Here is a 16,561-nt window from a genome sequence, read left to right as displayed (position 1 = left end):
GTGGACAATTTCCTAGAAAACAACTTATCAAAATTGACATAAGAATAAACAGAAAATCAAAATACTCCTATATCTAATAAAGGAATTGAATCCATAATTTAAAACTTTCCTACAATGAAAAATCCAGAATTGAATGGCTTCACTGGTGCATTCTACTAATCATTTAAGCAAAAAATAAGACCAAGCTTACATAAACTCTTCCAGGGAACAGAAAAAGAGGCAACACTTCCCGACTCGTTTTACAAGGCCAGCATCATCTTGATACCAACACCTGACAAGAACATTGCAAGAAAGGAAAATTACAGGCCAAACTCTCATGAACACAGATGTAAAAATCCCAATAAAATACTAGCAGATCATATCCAGTACATATAAAAAAGATAATATATTACAATCAAAGTAGGATTATTCCAGGAATATAGAGTGGTTGAGCATTCAGAAAAGCAATTAATGCATTTCAGTGCATTAACAAAATAAGGAGAAAAATCATGAGAATCATAAGGCAGACAAGGCATTTGATAGAAATTCAATTATCCATTTAAAAAACAAAAACAAACATCCTCTTCCCAAACTAGGATCAGAGGGACTATCTTCAATCTGATAAACAATATCTACAAAAAAAACCCTACAGCAAACATCTTATTTAAAGGTGAAATGCTGAAAGCTTTCCCTCTGCAATCAGAAAGATAAGGATGCCCACTGTCCCATCATTACTCCTCTCCAACACTGTACTGAAGGCCCTCGCCAGTGCAATAAGGCAAGAAAAAGAAATACATGATATATGAGGCTTGGAAAGATAGAAATACAGCTGTCATTATTCTACACCCTTAGGGAAATGTGAATGAAAACCACCACTACACACCTGCCAAAAAGGTTAAAACGAATGGTAACATTAAAGTGCTGGTAAGAATGCAAACTGGTAGAACCACTTTCAAAACTAAACACCATCTTTTGAAGTTTAATATAAGCAACTCTATATCCCAGCAAACCCAATGCCAGATATTTACCCAGTAGAAATATACTCATATAGACATCAACAATGTATATAAAAATTTACAGCATTATTTGTAATAGCCAGAAATAGAAATAACCCAAATATCCATTAACAGTAGGGAATAGTCTACTCAGATAATGGAGTATTACTGCAGCCAAAATTAACAAACTCTGTTACACTCAAAAAGATTGAATCTCACAAAGCAGAAATAATCCATACAAAATACTTATTCATACAACTTACATAAAGTTCAAAAAAGAAAACTACTCAACAGCATAAACAATCAGAATAATGGTTGCCTCTGTGAAAGAGGGAAGAAATATGAGGAGGGCTTCTAGGTACAGATAATATTCTACTTCTTGGTCTGGAGGGTGTTAGAATGGACATGTTTACCTTGTGATAATTCAATGAGTTGTGCACTTACAACTTGTTCCTATTTCTGTATGCTAGTTAAAACCATTAGTGACAGCATGTACCCCTGGACATAATGTGATGAGAGGGGCACTTCACATCTGCAGTTATCTAAAAAAGAAAATAACTCCAGCTCCAGTCTAATCATCAGTAAAATATCAAGATGAAGCTGATTTGAGCAACTGCAATTGCTTTTACACTAACCTAACACAAAATACCTGATAAGTACTCTCTCAAAAATGTCAAGGGGCTGGGTGTGGTGGCTGGTTCACATCTGTAATCTCAGCACTCTGGGAGGCCCACAGGGGCAGATCACTTGTGGTCAAGAGTTCAAGACCAGCCTGGCCAACATGGTGAAACCCTGTCTCTACTAAAAATACAAAAATTAGTCAGGTGTGGTGGTTTGTGCATATAGTTCCAGCTACTTGGGAGGTGGAGGCAGGAGAATTGCTTGAACCTGGAAGGCAGAGGATGCAGTAAGCCAAGATCATGCCACTGTACTCCATCCTGGGCGACTGTCTCAAGAAACAAACAAACAAAAAAAAAAAACTGTCAAGGTTATAAAAGACAAAGAAACTGCCACGGATCAGAGTACACTAAGGAGACATGACAACTAAATGCAATGTGGAATTCTGGACTGGATCCTGGAACAGAAAAAGGATAATAATGGAAAATCTGGTGAAATTCAAGTGAAGTCTGGAGTTTAGTTAATAGTAATGTGCCAATGAAGATGTTATAGTTTCAAAAATGTCCCACAGTGGGATACATAAAGGTAAAGGGTGAGGGGTGTATAGAACTCTCTGAACTCTCTTTGCAACTTTTCTGTAAATCTCAAATTACTCCAAAATAAAAAGTTCATTAAAAAAAGAGAAATTTTAGTATAAAAGAAACGAAGCTGAATGGCAACCTGAACTACTGGATGAGGAAAAAACTAATATTTGTACGGTATATGCCACATGTGAGATACTTAACATGTAACAGGAAACTAAGAATTTCTTAAAGAAGAGAAAGAGACAAAAAGAAACATGGCAAAAAGAAAACTAAAAGCAAATATATGTTTACAATACAGTAAAATCAAGGTTGAAAGAGGTATCCAACCATAATAGAATTTGGGAGGCAGAAAGACCAGAGTTAATCTTTGCTCTACTACTTTGACATAGTTGGTATATTTGTCCCCTCCCAAATCTCATGTTGAATTGTAATCCCCAATATTGGAGGGGGGCCTGGTGGGAGGTGATTGGATCATGGGGGTGGATTTTTTCTCATGAATGGTTTAGTATCCTTCCCTTGGTGCTGTCCTCAAGATAGTGAGTGACTTCTCATGAGATCTGGCTGTTTAAAAGTGTGCCGTACCTCTCTCTCTCCCTATTGATCTTGCTTTTGCCATGTGACACGCCTGCTCATGCTGTGCTTTCCCCATGAGTAAAAGCTCCCTGAGGCCTCCCCAGAAGCAGATGCCGCCATGCTTCCTGTACAGCCTGCAGAATGATGAACCAATTAAACCTCTTGTCTTATAAATTACCCAGATTCAGACAGTTATTTATAGTAATGCAAAAATGGACTGATACACACTGACTGCATGATTTCTGGCAAGTTATTTCACCTCTTTAATCCTGTTTCTTCATTCTCAAAGGGGGATAATACCACCTACCTTAGAGAATTATAGTGAGGATTAAATAAGACTTCACGAATAAAGTGCTTTATTCGCACTCAGTAAATATTTATTTACTTTCTTTTCCCCTTAACCTACTCACAGAAGGAAACAGTGAAAAACTTACTAGGAGCCAAGAAGCCTAGATTAGAGTTGCATCTTGGTCACTAGTTTGATACCTTGCATGAGTCACTTAAACTCTCTGGGTATGTTTCTTCAACTTACCAGCATAAACCAGGACGGGCACATTAACAGCCCACACTCCAAATCCTGGCCTGCTGCCTCCTTGTATGAATAAAGTTTTATTGGAATACAGCAACACTCATTTGTTTATGAATCATCTTTGGCTGCTTTCCCACAACAGCTGAGCTGAAGAGTTGTGATAGAGACCATGTGTCCCACAAAGCCTAAAATTTTACCATCTGGTCCTTTAAAGAAAAAGTTTGCCAACCCCTGGTCTAAACAGTCTCTAAGGTGCCTTCCAACTCTAAAATTTTAAGCCAAAACTTAAGGTAAATATGAGATATGAAGATACGTGATAACAATATATCTTAATTTCAAGATTCTCCAAAAAAATTTCCCCAAGCCCAATGCCTATTTGCTTTCTGATTTTCCTTTTTATCTGCAACCTCTATAACCTTGTGATGGATTCAAGACTGTGGCAGCTGAGGTGAGCAGCAAGTTTCCTAACTTGGTTCTAAAATTCATAAGCCTAGGGTTCCAAGAACCCCCAGCACTGCAGACATCGAAGAGCCTTTATCCTATTCCAACTCATGGCAAAGCCCCAGAGAACTGGCACCGTGGAGTAAAACAGGAGCTGTCAAGGAATTATCTGACAACCCCACCTCCAACTGCTAGGTAGTACAGAGAGCCTGGAAATGCCAAAATTCATGCACCAAAAAAAAAAAAAAAAAAAAAGAAAGAAAGAAAAAGAAAAGAAAAATCAGCAGCAGCAGCAGCAGCAGCTGTTACATATCCTTAGTTTTATCTTCTTGATAGCTCTGAGCCTAAGAGCAGAACCATATACCATATCATGTTCCAAATCTCCTAATATTTAAACTAGCTCTTCTAGTCCAATACACATTCCAAACATAATAGGATAGGTCCTGTCTCCCTTCAGTCAATGTTAAGACCCATAGCTCTGGAGTCAGCTCTGTATCCAAATCCTGGTTTTTGCCTTTTCCTTTGTGATGGTTAAACAACTTAGTTTTTTTGTTTGTTTTGTTTTTGTTTTTGTTTTGGAGACGGAGTCTCGCTCTGTGACCCAGGCTGGAGTGCAGTGGCACGATCTCAGCTCACTGCAAGCTTTGCCTCCAGGGTTCACGCCATTCTCCTGCCTCAGCCTCCCGAGTAGCTGGGACTATAGGTGCCCACCACCATGCCTGGCTAATTTTTTTGTATTTTTAGTAGAGACGGGGTTTCACTGTGTTAGCCAGGATGGTCTCCATCTCCTGACTGCCCACCTCGGCCTCCCAAAGTGCTGGGATTACAGGCATGAGCCACCGTGCCCAGCCACAACTTAGTTTTTTATGCCTTAGGTATTTATTTATAGGTAATCCACCTATAAAATGAGAATAGTAATTATTTATCCCATAGGACTTTTGCAATTAAATGGAGTAATACTCAATAAATACTTAGCCAGTGCCTAGCTTTGTGTTTAATTAATAATAGCTACTGTAAGCCCTTGCCTTATCATCACCAAATACCTATTTTCAGATTTATTTTCCTCTTGAAATATTCAACCCTACATACCAAGTAAATAGTATTATTCTTTTTTCTAAGAAAAGGTACTTTTCTTAATCAAGGGTACTCTTCTTCAAAGCTTGACTCTTTCTGCCAAATCATTCTTTCTTCTACCTTCTAGCAATTCAGTTTCAAGCACCTGGTCATGCAACTGTGATTTGCATGAAAGTAATATTTGCATGGGAAATTAGAGAGGAAACACAAAATGCAAAAGGAATACTGTTTCAAAAGAGTCTTTAGTTCTAAAGGGAAGAAAATATTTGAGAAGAACTGATTCCAACTTTAGCTCAGCAAAACCGAACATGTATACAATGCCTTTCAGTACAGAAATCTGAAAAAAACTGGGAGGGTAAAGTAGGTAAGTGGCGATCTATCTACAATCTATTTTCATGATTGTTAATTAAATCAAATTAATGGAAATAGCTTAATATTTCTTGCCAAAATTGGACAATAATGGTATAATAGAAAGAGCATATTCTGGAGTCGAACAGACTTCAGTTCAGATCTTAGTTCTACTATTTTGTAAATGTCAAAATAAGGATAAAAGTTTTCCTTACTCTACTAGGTTGCTCTTACACAGGTAAAGACCAAGGGTCTTTCTGAATATTAGACTATCAAACATTTACTTGTACTGAAAATAGGAAAGAGTATTGATACAGTAGGCAAAATTTCACAATCAAAAAAAATCTTTTAAAAGAAATCACTGTAATTACTCTCACACAATCTTAGCATGACTACTTTCTTAATAGAAAACAAATATAAGGATAAAAGTTCAGCTTTCGCTTCTGATAAATAACCACGTGGATCCCAAGGCTGAGAAAAAACAGCGTAAGCACTAGAGTGAAGGTCCTACTTCCATGGCCAAATATGAACAGTAAATCACAGACAAGGTTGGATTAACACAGTTGTGTAGGCCGGGCGCGGTGGCTCAAGCCTGTAATCCCAGCACTTTGGGAGGCCGAGACGGGCGGATCACGAGGTCAGGAGATCGAGACCATCCTGGCTAATACGGTGAAACCCCGTCTCTACTAAAAAATACAAAAAACTATCCGGGCGACGAGGCGGGCGCCTGTAGTCCCAGCTACTCGGGAGGCTGAGACAGGAGAATGGCGTGAACCTGGGAGGCGGAGCTTGCAGTGAGCTGAGAGCTGGCCACTGCACTCCAGCCTGGGCGGCAGAGCAAGACTCCGTCTCAAAAAAAAAAAAAAAAACACAGTTGTGTAGATGACAGAGATTCAAAGTTATTTAAACTAACCTATTTATACTAATAGTAATGAAAACGGGGAAAGGGACCCTGCATTCCCAGTACCTTTCAGAGATAAAACCATCCGAGGACACCTGGGCTCCAAATATTTCTTGAGATCATCCCAGGCCTTTTTAATAGCAGCATAATGGTCAATGTATCTTCCTACATCAGAGTAAGTATCTATGAAGAGAGATTTCCAACACTGATTCTTCTGTGTTTTCTCTTCCCTAAATAGATGAAAAACATGAGACTTAAAATCTTTTAAAATAATATTAGCATTTATTTTAGATACCTGCAACATAAAGGAATGTGTACTTTTCCTTTTCATTATATTTTAGCCACAAATGAAGATCAGATAGCAAAAAGTGATATATACATTAAAAATTTTAACAAAAGTTACTGCTGGCATGGTGGATTGTTAGGCACTCATTTTCTCATTTTCTTTCTAGTTATTTTTTTCAGTTTTCTAATCTTTAATAAAATATGAATAGTAGTAATGCATAAATTTCAACTTACTCTTAAAAAGATACCAATTATAAAATTTTAAAGGCATCATGTATTCTGTTTTAGAGAATAGAATCTTATGATATAATAATATTAATCTAACACATATCTACACTGAATTAGTTGAGAATCATAGAACATGAAATTAATTACATGATTCAACATTCCTATTTGGTAAAATTCCCCAAGCATTTATTGAGTGTCCACTTAGCCACTGAGGATATAAAAAAATAAGGTACATTTTTTGCCTTCAAAAAAGGTAGAGTCTAACCAGTGAGAAAGAATAAAGTATAAAATTAAGAATCAGAAGTGCCAGAGGGTAAGGCAGCCACAGAGGGCCTTAAGGTAACATACTAACGAGCTTGGTAAGAAAGGCTTGGTAAGCCTTTGTGATGAATGTAGAAGGAGGGAGAGAAGTGGGGAGAGAGAGAGAGAGAGAGACACACACACCTAGGATGACTCCTAATTCTGATTTGGATGCCTGAGTGGATGATGCTGCTATGAAGACTGGCAATGCTGAAGGATAGGTTTAGGAATGGGGAAAAGAACAATTCAGAGTGGGTTTTTTTTGTGGGGGTAGGAGAGGGAAGGGGAGCATCTTTTTATTAATCTAAATAATATACACTTAGATTATTAAAACTAAAAGGTACCAAAGAACTTACGATGAAAAACTATTCTCCTGTTTTAAGTCCAACTCCTCAAAGGAAATCTTAGGTATTTCTAGAAGTTACCTCTACAGTTCTAAATGCTTATGCCTCTAGTTGTTGATTTATCAACTTCACATGTATCTACTGATACCCCAAAGGGAAACACGGAAAGATCTAGCAATACTTAAACTTCCCCTTACCTATTCTTTTTCCTCCCAGTGTTTGATAGCTCTGTTATTAATTTTCAGTTCTGTCTAAAGCTTGCAGCTTTAAATAATATGCTTAAACCTCTGCTTCTTACTTTACCAACTTTAGTCACTACCTGACTCCACTCGATCTAAGAAAAGACATTAGCATTCCTACTCATTTCTTCCACCTTTCTCAACTCCTACTTTCTGTCATCTGTACTTTGATTCTGTCAAATTTGTTAACATTTACTGAATCCAGTTAATAAGTGTGGGACAGCCAATAGAAAGGTCCAGCAGACAGTTCTGCAAACAATTCTAGAGCTCAGCAGGGAAGTCAGGGAGGGAGATTCAGGTTTGGGAGTTAGGAGCATGCAGATAGTCACTATAAATGGCAATAATGCATGCAGTAGAGTTCAGAGAGGGAGAGCAGAATGGGCTAAGGACAGAACCTTGGCGAATACCAACATTTACTAGCAGGCACAAGAAGAACCACCAAAGGACATAAAGAGACAAGGATTAGAGAGGAGAATCAGGACAGACTAGTGTTATGGAAGAAACCAAGGGCCAGTTTTCAGAAGTACATATTCCCCGAATACTCACTCAGATATCAGCCAGTATTTTTTGCAATGTCTTCTCCAGAGCGGATCATGACTTGATAGTTGGCTAAGTCTTCGACTGACATAGCAACAGCTGGCAGTAACCAGATTCACCGATAGTATTAAAAAAAAGTAAGAAAACAATTTTAAAATAAAGATTAAAATATCCATTGTTAAGTTTTGTTTTATGCCTTTTGTTTCTCTTATTTTTCACTGATTACCCTTACAATTACAAAACCATTTTCTAAAACATGTTTAACATGTTAAGTAGTATAATTGCCTTGTTAGTAGTGAAACTGAGTCCACAAATAAACCCTGAAACATCTACAATCGTAATTTTTCACAAAAATATCTACAAACCATATATACCACTGGAGTTAATCTCGAATCAAGGAATTGTCCTATGCTTACTGTCAGGACAATACTCACTTTTACATATAGGAAGAAAGTTATTTAGTCATAAAGGGACTTGGGGTTTTTTCCCAAGATCTGTAAGATATATGCTACTAAATACACAGATATTTTATTGTTGTTTTTTAAAATTTTTTACTTAAAGGAAAAAAGTATTGCCACCAAAACCACTTTTTCATTAAAGCCACCTATAGAGGGTGCCCGAATCATAACAGATGTGATTCAGTAATCATGGCTCTACAAGTTATCAGCTGCCACAAAACATGGAATGTTAGAAGCAAATAACTTTCTTACCATATAAAGATTTCTAACACAACAGTGTTGCAATCCTGTAAATTCTACCCTACATAATTAATTTGTAAAAAGAATGAATCTAAGATTAGGACTCAGTTATATTAACAGAAAGTAGGTATTCAAAGATCTCACTTGGGCAATAGCTAATCAACAGAATCTTAAATCACATCAGGTTTGTCAAGGCCATGACTAAGGTGTGTTAAAAACCAATCTATAATAAACAAAATTGCCTTTGTTTGATTTTCAGATTTTACAGAAACATCATCTTCATCCTTTTCTGCCAAGTTCAGGAGATGCCCAAATTAACTTTTGTAAACATAGGAATTCCTTCAGTTTTGTGCATTCAGTTTCCATACCCTCTTCTTGATTCCTCTCCCTCCACTGCCCTAGGAGCTAAACAACATAAAAGAATCTGGAATATGCATGAAAGATGAATTCAATGAGCATCAAGATTGAAAACTACTGTTCTAGAGATTCTGATCCAGTTGGTTTAGACTGAGATCTGTACCTCAGGCATCTATATGTTTAAAAAGTGCCACAGGCCATTCTCATGCACAGGTCATTCTGATGCACAGTGTGGCACTTATTCACTCCATTTCAGAATAAATCACTCTGCAACGGAGAGGGTATCAGATGATCTCAATTCAAACTATGCAACTGATGCTACATGATTCCAGTGTACTAACCCAATCCAACCCAGTCCAGTTCAGCAAATACATACCAAAAACTTCAGAGCTTATCACTAGACTAGACCCTTGACAAAACTGGGCGGTATGGTACAGGAAAAAAGTTGCAATACACTGGACACTTTTCTGTAGATAAATTCAAATGGTATTCAACTCAATTTATTTCCACAGACATTTACAGAGGGATCATGTCGCTTCTGTTTAAAATTGTGATTACTACCTAAGGCATTTAAAGTAAAATTTTACCTCCTCACCGTGGTTCTCAAGGTCCTGCATGATCTTACCACCCTCATCTGATCACTGTCTGTGAGTCACTCCCTACCTCCAGCAACGCCAGCCTTCTGTATCTTCCACCAGGCCATGCTGTTGAACAGTACCATTCAGCAGTCCCGTCAACCTCTGAACATACTTTTCCCCCTGCCAGAACTGCATATGTCCTGCTTCCTATATGGCAGCTCCTTCCGATTTGATCACCTCTCTCTTTCTATTTCTTAACAGAGCAATCTATTTCCCTCACTGCACTAAGCACCTCTTGCAATTATGGCTTGCCCACTGGACTGTAAGCTCCATAAGAGCTGCCTTATCTGCGTTGTTCACTACTGTACCCTCAACACTTAACAGACTGGCACATAGCAGGCCCTCGGAAAAAAAAAAAAATCTTTGAATACGAAGATAAGCAAGGCAGTCCTTACAATCAAGAAGCACGCCATCTACCTGACATGGCAAATCAATTCTGCAGGAAGAAGGTACAGAGGGCATCTTCTCCACCTTGCCAGGTTGAGAAGAAGTAGGCAAGGCATTCCAGGCAAGGTCGAGAGCTTGAGCCACAGGAAAAAAAAAAGAAAAAAGAAAGTGCAAGTGTGTTGTGTGCTGGCAGAGGCCTGATTTGGCTAGAATGGATGGTGCAAATGTGATAGTGGAGGAGAAATAAGTCCTGGAGGACCTCAGATATACAAGCCAGATGATAAGAGCCTTCAATGCCCCAGAAATTTAGGTTACAGTCTATAAACATAAGGGTGTCAGAGGTTTTAAGGAGAATGACAACCAGATGTGTCTTAGAAAGATTACTCTGGCAGCAGTCAAAAGTTGGAGGTTGTTAGTTAAATTGTAAGTATTTTCTAGAAAAATAAAAGTGCTAGCAGGTACAGGTAGCGAGCAGTACAGGTAGTGACCAAAAACTTGAGGTATCTATCACCACTTAGCTAGGCCAACAACTATCTGTAACTCCAAGAAATCTGTATTTATAAAAGAACCTCTAATAACACAGGGCACAATCATCAAATGGCTAGAATCTAATGGTTAATCCAAAACACAAAACAAATCGCGCCCACCTATCCTAAGAGGGCGACTTTGCATCCTCTGCAAATCTATACGGTAGCACAGGAAACTCACAGCCATGCCACCCCCTGTCAAGGGTGTAAACAATCCTGACAGCTGGGGGGCGGGCTGGCAGCGCCATTTCTTCCACCACCTCAGACAGTCCCAAGTTCTGAAGAAACTGGGAATTGAACCACCTTATCAGCAACCGGTGTTTATTTCTGGAACAGATGCTAGTAATGTGGGAAACCCAAGGTGTCCAGGAGAGAAGACAGTCACCGGCATGGCATCACCGGAAGTCAGTACCAAAACACAAAATCCAACATCGAACCGTAAGGAGCAATGCTGACAGCAAAACAATTCTCACGCACTGAAGTCCGAAAGTGAGCCCTGACAGCGATTCTGGCGCTTGGGAAGTCGCGCCAGGGGAGTATAAGAGGCTGCCTATCTCCTCCTCTCGCTGGCCCCACCTGCCCACGCCGGCGCCAGACTCCGCAGGCCCCGGACCCAGCAGAGAAGAGCGCCTGGCAGGGACAGGAGCTTTTACACAGCAGCCGGGACTGACCCCGACCAGGCGGGCACCTGCGGGGCCAGCGGGGGTCCACGGAGCGCGGCGGGGCGGCAAGAGAGCCACTACCTCTTTCTCTTGCAAGTGGGCCTCGCCGAGGCCTGGGAGAGAGGGGCTCCCGTCGCTTCTCAAACCTGGGCCCAGGACGGGAGGAAGACTCAGGGCGAGGTCCTTTCCGCCCCCGTCTGGTCCCGGTCCCCGGTGGCTCTGCAGGATGAGGGCGGCCCTGGCGTCACCTTCTGATGTCGCGGGAGCCCGGGTCCTGTCAGCGGCCCCGACCTCCTTCCCCCCTGCCTCACCGCCTCCTCTCCCCATCCCCCACCCCTGCCATGCGTGTCGTCCCATTACTTGATTAGGTCCCGATAGTCCAAAAAGGATAAGATGAGGAGCAGGGGATCGGTGGGCAGCGACTCTAGGGTCAGCGGCGCCGTGTCCGTCTCCATGGCCGCCATCTTGCCTGGCCCGGTGCAGGTCTAGCCCCGCCCTGGCCCCGCCCCTGCCCCGCCCCCACCACTGCCCGAACCGCCCGAACCGCCCCCAGCCGCTCGTACAGGTTTGTTATGTAACCGCCGGGCCAGCCCCGCCCCCAGGGCGGGCTGAGGGGCGGCTCCCTGGAGGCCCCGCCCGCGAGCCGGGAGCCAGCCGCGCTGTGCGAGTACAGCCGGCTTCATTCACGCTCCTCGTCACATCTCTCCAACTCTGTTCTCGCATCCCGGTTCGTAAACTTGCCCATCCCGGGACCTTTTTGTTGCCAAATCTGCCTCGGTGTCCCCAGCTCCTCCTGCGAAGTTTTACACTCAGTATCCAGGAAGCCTCGCTCAAAATCTCACACCGCTCCACGCGCTTGTTCCCCAAACCCATTCCTTCTCTTTGTTTTCCAATCCGAGAACCCCTGGTTTTCCCCGCTCAGCCTCCCCCACCCCGCGTGTCCCCCGCACACAGCAGGGCCGCTCCGAGACTTGTCCACTCAGCAGGAGCAGAGTTGAGAATCAGCCAGGGAAGCCAGCTGAAGGCCCTTCTCCCAAATTAAGGAAATGGTCGTTGAGTGCTTAACTTCACGCCCCTCCCCGTCTTCCTAAGTAAAATGTGTACAGGGAGTGAGCCTGAGTCTCAGTCGCTGTCCCTTAATTTGGTTGTCATGGCTATTTTCAGCCTATTAGCGTAATGCAAAGGATACAGTGTGGATTTTTTCCAGCTTTAAAATTTATTTTGGCCAGGGTTTAGATCCCGCAGCGTTAAGTATCCCCCATGTAAAGGGATGAACTGAGACTCCCAGAGGGCATAACTGATGGAGGCACGAAGATGTCTGCTCTTCAGCTTTGCCAAGGTGATATTAAAATGAGAGTGGGGGAAGTATAATGGGTCCATACATCACTTGCCTGACTTTTTCTTTTCCATTGCTTTTCCGAAGGCAATATGTTGTTGTAAGGGGCTTTGGGGAATCCAGACAGATCTGGACTTCACACACCTGTCATTTATTTCACTACTAGTGAAATGTTGGCATAGTTATGTCTAAGTTCTCTGAGACTGTCCCTCGTCTCTAAAACCACCTCTCCTTTGGTGAACTAAGGATGGCGATAACGCTTTATGTAAAGTGCCTGGCCTGATACTCAATAAATGTTCATTTTCCAAACTTATACATACATCAATCACTACGTTCTCCAAACATTTCCATATCCTGCAGAAAGTTTCTCTCAATTATTTGGAAGAGTGGAAGTGATATGCCCCGCCCCCCTAAAATCCATTTTCTCCATTCTTCATACCATTAATGCCTTCTATTTATGGTTTTGCTTACTAGTTATAACCCCTATCACCCAGCCAACAAAACAGAACAACAGCAACAAAATACTCTGCCTACATCTCTGTGCTTCCAAATTGTTTATGCATATACTTAGAAGAACATTTATTGAATTGAATTTCAATGACTTGTTCTGTGTCTCTCTCATCTAGCTGTAAACTCTCAGTCTTACTCATCTTTCTAATTTCAGGGCTTAGCAAGGTATTCAATAACTAGAAAGTTTAAATTCAGGTTGAATGGATGAATTAAGACAGAATAATCATTTCTGTTTACAAGGGAACCATACCTTTTTACATAGACAAATGCTTATAAAGGTATTTGATCCTGATTTATGTTTGTCTCCATTTCACCTTCAGATGGGCCACCTGTTTGAAATCCAACAGCTGGTGGGAGTTTCAGGTACACTGCATTTGCTTTTGCTATCCTATTGCACTTGGACTTGGTGCAGCTACGACCTAATGCAGAACACAAAGTATGAAGCTACTGTACTGTCAGGGCCAGAACTAAAGTGAGGAAAGAAAGCTACTTGCTTGGGGCACAAAATTTAAGGAGAAGTGCCAAAAAACTGAATAATCAAATAAATAACATTTTAATGCAATATTTTTTAAAATAAAAATTAATGCAAAAAAAATTCACAGTGAACAAAATACCAAACTCAAACAAAAACAGGATCCCACAGTGCCATGTAAGCCATATTAGAGCCTGATGCAAAAAGAAAAGACAATGCACACCCCTAAATACATGCTTTTTGTGTTTGTTGTTGTTGTTGTTTTGGAAACAGGGTTTCTCTCCCATCGCCCAGGCTGGAGTACAGTGATATGCTTTCAGCTCACTACAACTTCTGCCTCCTGGGCTCAAGCAAACTTCCTGCCTTAACTTCCTGAGTAGCTGAGACTACAGCTACACCACAATGCCCAGCTAATTTTTGTATTTTCAGTAAAGACAGGGTTTCACCATCTTGATCAGGCTAGTCTCGAACTCCTGACCTCAAGTGACCCACCTCCCTCAGCCTCCCAAAGTGCTGGGATTACAGGCGTGAGCCACCACGCCTGGCCAGGTGGAAGACTTGCTTCTCCCATGTGGCTAGGCTTACAGCTTCTGCCATGCGCTCTCAGCCCCTCTTTTCCAGGCTGCTAAGCCCTGCCACTTCCCACCTTGCAAAGTGCCATTGGGTTGCCAGCCCCTGCTGCACTAGCCCAGGCCCCTCTGGAGAGGTGGCTTTGGCTCAGGCTCCACTTTTCTCCCCAGCATGGTATGAGGCATGTGGTAGAGGTTTTGGGAGCAATGCAGGTAGGCAGGACCCAGGAGAGCCCTTTCCTGGGCCGGGGCTTCCTATTGCCTACCCCCTGCGACCCTGCCCCCAATGCTGGCTGGAAAAGGGGTAGGTAGGAAGAGACAGTCCAGGATTTGGCTATACACATCCCCAGGGCTAAGCTTGAGGGCGAGGGCTTCAGAACCTGGGGGCCTGAGTGGAAGAAACAGTCCCTCCACATTTGCTAATTGTTTTGGAAGTTGGTTTCTAAAGAGTTTCACTAAAACAGTATTTGCTTATCATTTTAATTTCTATGGCAGATCAGAAAGCAGAAGGTTCTAAGGCCAGGCATGGCAGCTCATGCCTGTAATCCCAACACCTTGGGAGGCCAAGGTAGGCAGATTGCTTGAGTCCAGGAGTTCCAGACCACACTGGAGAGACCCCGTCTCTACAAAAAAAAAAAAAAAAAAAAAAAAAAGCCAGGCATAATGGTGCATGCCTGTAGTCCCAGCTACTCAGGAGGCTGAGGTGGGAGGATAGCTTGAGCCTAGGAGGTCGAGGCTGCAGTGAACCATGATTGTGCCACTGCAGTCCAGCCTGGGTGACATAATGAGACCCTGGCTATAAATAAATAAATAAATAAATAAATAAATAAATAAATAAATGTTTTTAAAAAAGAAATCAGAAGGTTCTAACAGAAGGGTTCAGCTGTAGAATTTAAAAAAAAAAGGTTTCTCCTTTTCTCAGGAGAGGGACAACGCTTGAGAAACACACAGTCTTACATGTTTCCTTTAGAACCCCAGTGGCATCTTATCTATGATGAGTAGCTCCTAGCAGACAACACCCCACCTCTTGGTAATCACATCGTAGTTTCATCAGCTTTAAGGTTCTCACTGGCTGTTTAGGTAAATCCTTCAGACATTAATTCCTATCAAGTACAAGCATCCGGGCTCAGGACTGTGAGAGATCAAGCTGAACACAGTGCCATACCTGCCCTTTAGAAAGTGACAGACACTCCCTCATGGTTTGGTTGGGGGCAGGCAAATTCAAATGGCCCTGGAGACTCATTTTCTCACCTGTTTTCATGGTTTAGCAATTCGCTGCCTCAGCAGACCTGAGTTAGCTTAGAGACAGAACAGGATGCTCTAGAAGTTCCAACTAAATTGCAGCCTAGAGGTGCCCCGAATCCCCGGCTTCTACCCCAGCATTTGTAAAACAGAGTTTAAGATCCTTCTCTATTGAACTCTTTGCGAGATGAATCCAGTCTGGCTTTGCCCAGCCTAGGCATATCTCTCAGCGGGACAGGGAAGCTGGGGGCTGGGATGGATGGTGGGATGGGGAGAAGCGGTTACTTACATGCTCCTCCTTCTCTACTTGTATCCCCCTCCCCCACCCAACTTGTATTTATACCACATGGTGCTGGTAATGTGTGTCTGTGGCCCCTGAAAGGCAGTTGCACACATGAAGATTAAACTCCACTTTGCCTTGGTGCTAAGTGTTTTTGGAACTGCCCTTGTCCAACTGGGCCTTCCCAGAGCCAAAAGCATTCTCTCCTGGGGGGCCCTGTCACCCAAGCCCAGGTGTCAGCAATCCTGGTTGTGCTGAGGCAGTCCTTGCATTTGGGAGCCCGGAAGATAAAAGGGTGGGAGGATTACGATCACAGTGGGACTGCTGGGCATTAACTCCCCCAAACAAGTGTGACACCCAAAGAAAAACCCTGGGCCACAAGGCTGCAGTGATTGGTAAAAAGGAGACCCGCCCCTGCAGAGCCCAGGAACATTCAGGAGAATTATGCTTTATGGTTGAAAACAGGGAGAAGGATAAAATTGCAGGGATGAGTGATTAGGGGCTGCCACTGCTACTCAGAAAGGCAGCCAGGCTGATGGGGTGACACAAAAATCTGGAATGGATTTAGCTACTCTTGTGCAGCAAAACCAGACACTCATGGCTAATGAGAAGCCTGGACCGGATGTAAGAGATTTATAGGCACAGTTTCAGCAGCTAAACACACTAAGTTCTAGGACTTGGTTCCTTGCTCCTTCCTTAAGGGATACTTTAAATATTTCTGAATTTGCCAAACCAATGTCTGGTTTCTTTGTTTTTATCTGTGATGTGTCTCTTGCTTTTTGCAGCCTGTATAATTGATAGGAAACTTCTGGGTGCATGGTGAGTGGATCTTCTGATAAGATACATTTAATGTGTTCCCTGTTGGTGGCTTCTAGTATGGTGGCCAAGGATGTGGCCAAGAATGGCCT

At 42.2% G+C, this 16,561-nt stretch overlaps 1 protein-coding gene across 2 annotated transcripts in view; it reads right to left on the bottom strand.

Moving 5' to 3' along the window:
• The window catches only part of FBXO3 (F-box protein 3), a 33,863-nt gene extending 22,109 nt beyond the window's left edge, over window positions 1-11,754 (bottom strand). For both annotated transcript variants that reach the window (XM_030918057.1, XM_010358358.1), the window contains exons 1-3: window positions 11,605-11,754; window positions 7,985-8,074; window positions 6,109-6,272 (exon numbers count right to left, since the gene is read on the bottom strand). In XM_030918057.1, coding sequence (XP_030773917.1) covers window positions 6,109-6,272; window positions 7,985-8,074; window positions 11,605-11,708 — 358 coding nt within the window. In that variant the 5' untranslated portion in view covers window positions 11,709-11,754. The remainder of the gene's footprint in view (window positions 1-6,108; window positions 6,273-7,984; window positions 8,075-11,604) is intronic.
• Between the last annotated feature and the right edge of the window lie 4,807 nt (window positions 11,755-16,561).

The sequence above is a fragment of the Rhinopithecus roxellana genome, chromosome 15 (assembly GCF_007565055.1).
Source record: "Rhinopithecus roxellana isolate Shanxi Qingling chromosome 15, ASM756505v1, whole genome shotgun sequence".
Taxonomy (NCBI): domain Eukaryota; kingdom Metazoa; phylum Chordata; class Mammalia; order Primates; family Cercopithecidae; genus Rhinopithecus; species Rhinopithecus roxellana.
This window is presented reverse-complemented; position numbering and strand designations above follow the sequence as displayed.